This window comes from Penaeus monodon, chromosome 30, assembly GCF_015228065.2.
Source record: "Penaeus monodon isolate SGIC_2016 chromosome 30, NSTDA_Pmon_1, whole genome shotgun sequence".
Lineage (NCBI taxonomy): Eukaryota > Metazoa > Arthropoda > Malacostraca > Decapoda > Penaeidae > Penaeus > Penaeus monodon.
The window spans coordinates 36,842,519-36,843,671 of NC_051415.1; the positions used below are offsets into that span (position 1 = coordinate 36,842,519).

Genomic DNA, 1,153 nt, shown 5'->3' on the forward strand with positions numbered 1-1,153 from the left:
CACGAGGGAGAGCAATTTCTAGGCCTCCCCTCGCACAACTGATTGCGACAATCTAGGTATCAAAGGGCTCAACTCGCGAGCCTCCAAATAAGTTTCAATAGCGTTGCAGAAACCCCCTAATCCCCGCAATCTGCGTCCCCGGCCGAGGCCATTGGGGCGAATGCAGAATATGGCTAAGTTGCCGAGGGCGATGCAGGCTGACGAGAAAAGGGGCTTTGTTGACCGATTTTAGCTTTTCCTTGTGAGACGAGGTTTGGCTCGGGTCGGAAGCCCTTTTCGCGCGGCGACGCTCGTGCTTTCCGGGATGGTCGAGCGGCAAGACGGACGAACGCGCCAGACTTCAAATGGCCTAAAGTATTGTGGCCAAAAGGCTAAAGCGGGCGAGGGCCTGGAAGCGCGGCCGCCGAAGGGGAAGGAGAGGGAGGCCAGGGGACGACGCGACGAAGGGACGACGGCACAATACACGGAGCCGAGGGCCGGGCCGAGGCAGGCCGCTTTCCGGGCCATGGCCTCGGCCGCTCCTCATGGCCCCCGGCAGGGGATTGGGGCGATGGGGGGGGGGGGGTGCTGCCTCGGACTCTGGCGGCTGATTCTGCGCCGCTTCTCTGACACAATGCCCTGCGCCTCCGGCCCGACGCCCACTTGCACTGGCCCTCGGGAGGAGGCGCAGGGCGAGGGAAGGCCGGGGGGGAGGGGAGAGAGGAGGGGAGAGAGGAGGGAGAAGAGGGCGAGAGAGGAGGGACGGAAGGAGGGAAGGAGAGGAGGAGAGGCCGAGGCGGGAGGAGCAGCAGCAGGAGGCCCGGCCGGGCGCCCCCGGGCCCTCCTGCACGTGCCGCAGGGCCCTGGGCGCCCGGCCGTGCCCCGCCGTGCCCCGCCGTGCCCCGGCGTGCCCGGCCGCCCCGCTGCGGAGGCGGCCGAGGGCGCGGAGGCGAAGCAGACGTACCCATGGGCTCGGGCGCCGGGCGGGCGGCGACGGGCGGCGGGTCTCGTGCCCTGCCTGTGCTGCGCCTTCGTCTCTGGTCCGCGGCGTCGGCGCTGCGGGTTAGTGGGGTAGCCTAGCGAGCCAACAGAGCGACATTTACCGTGAGCGCCTCGCCTCTCGCCGCCTGCGCAGGAGCCGTAATGGCGTCGCGTCGCCTTCGCACGCGAGAGC

General features: G+C 68.7%; 1 protein-coding gene across 2 annotated transcripts in view; it reads right to left on the reverse strand.

Annotated features, from left to right (window-relative positions):
* The window catches only part of LOC119592768 (chromobox protein homolog 1-like), a gene marked incomplete in the record, with an annotated part of 23,118 nt that extends 21,974 nt beyond the window's left edge, over nucleotides 1–1,144 (reverse strand). Inside the window, 1 exon segment of one of the 2 annotated variants that reach the window (XM_037941699.1) lies at nucleotides 944–1,144. In XM_037941699.1, the coding sequence (XP_037797627.1) occupies nucleotides 944–947 (4 nt within the window). 2 annotated transcript variants of the gene reach the window in all.
* Between the last annotated feature and the right edge of the window lie 9 nt (nucleotides 1,145–1,153).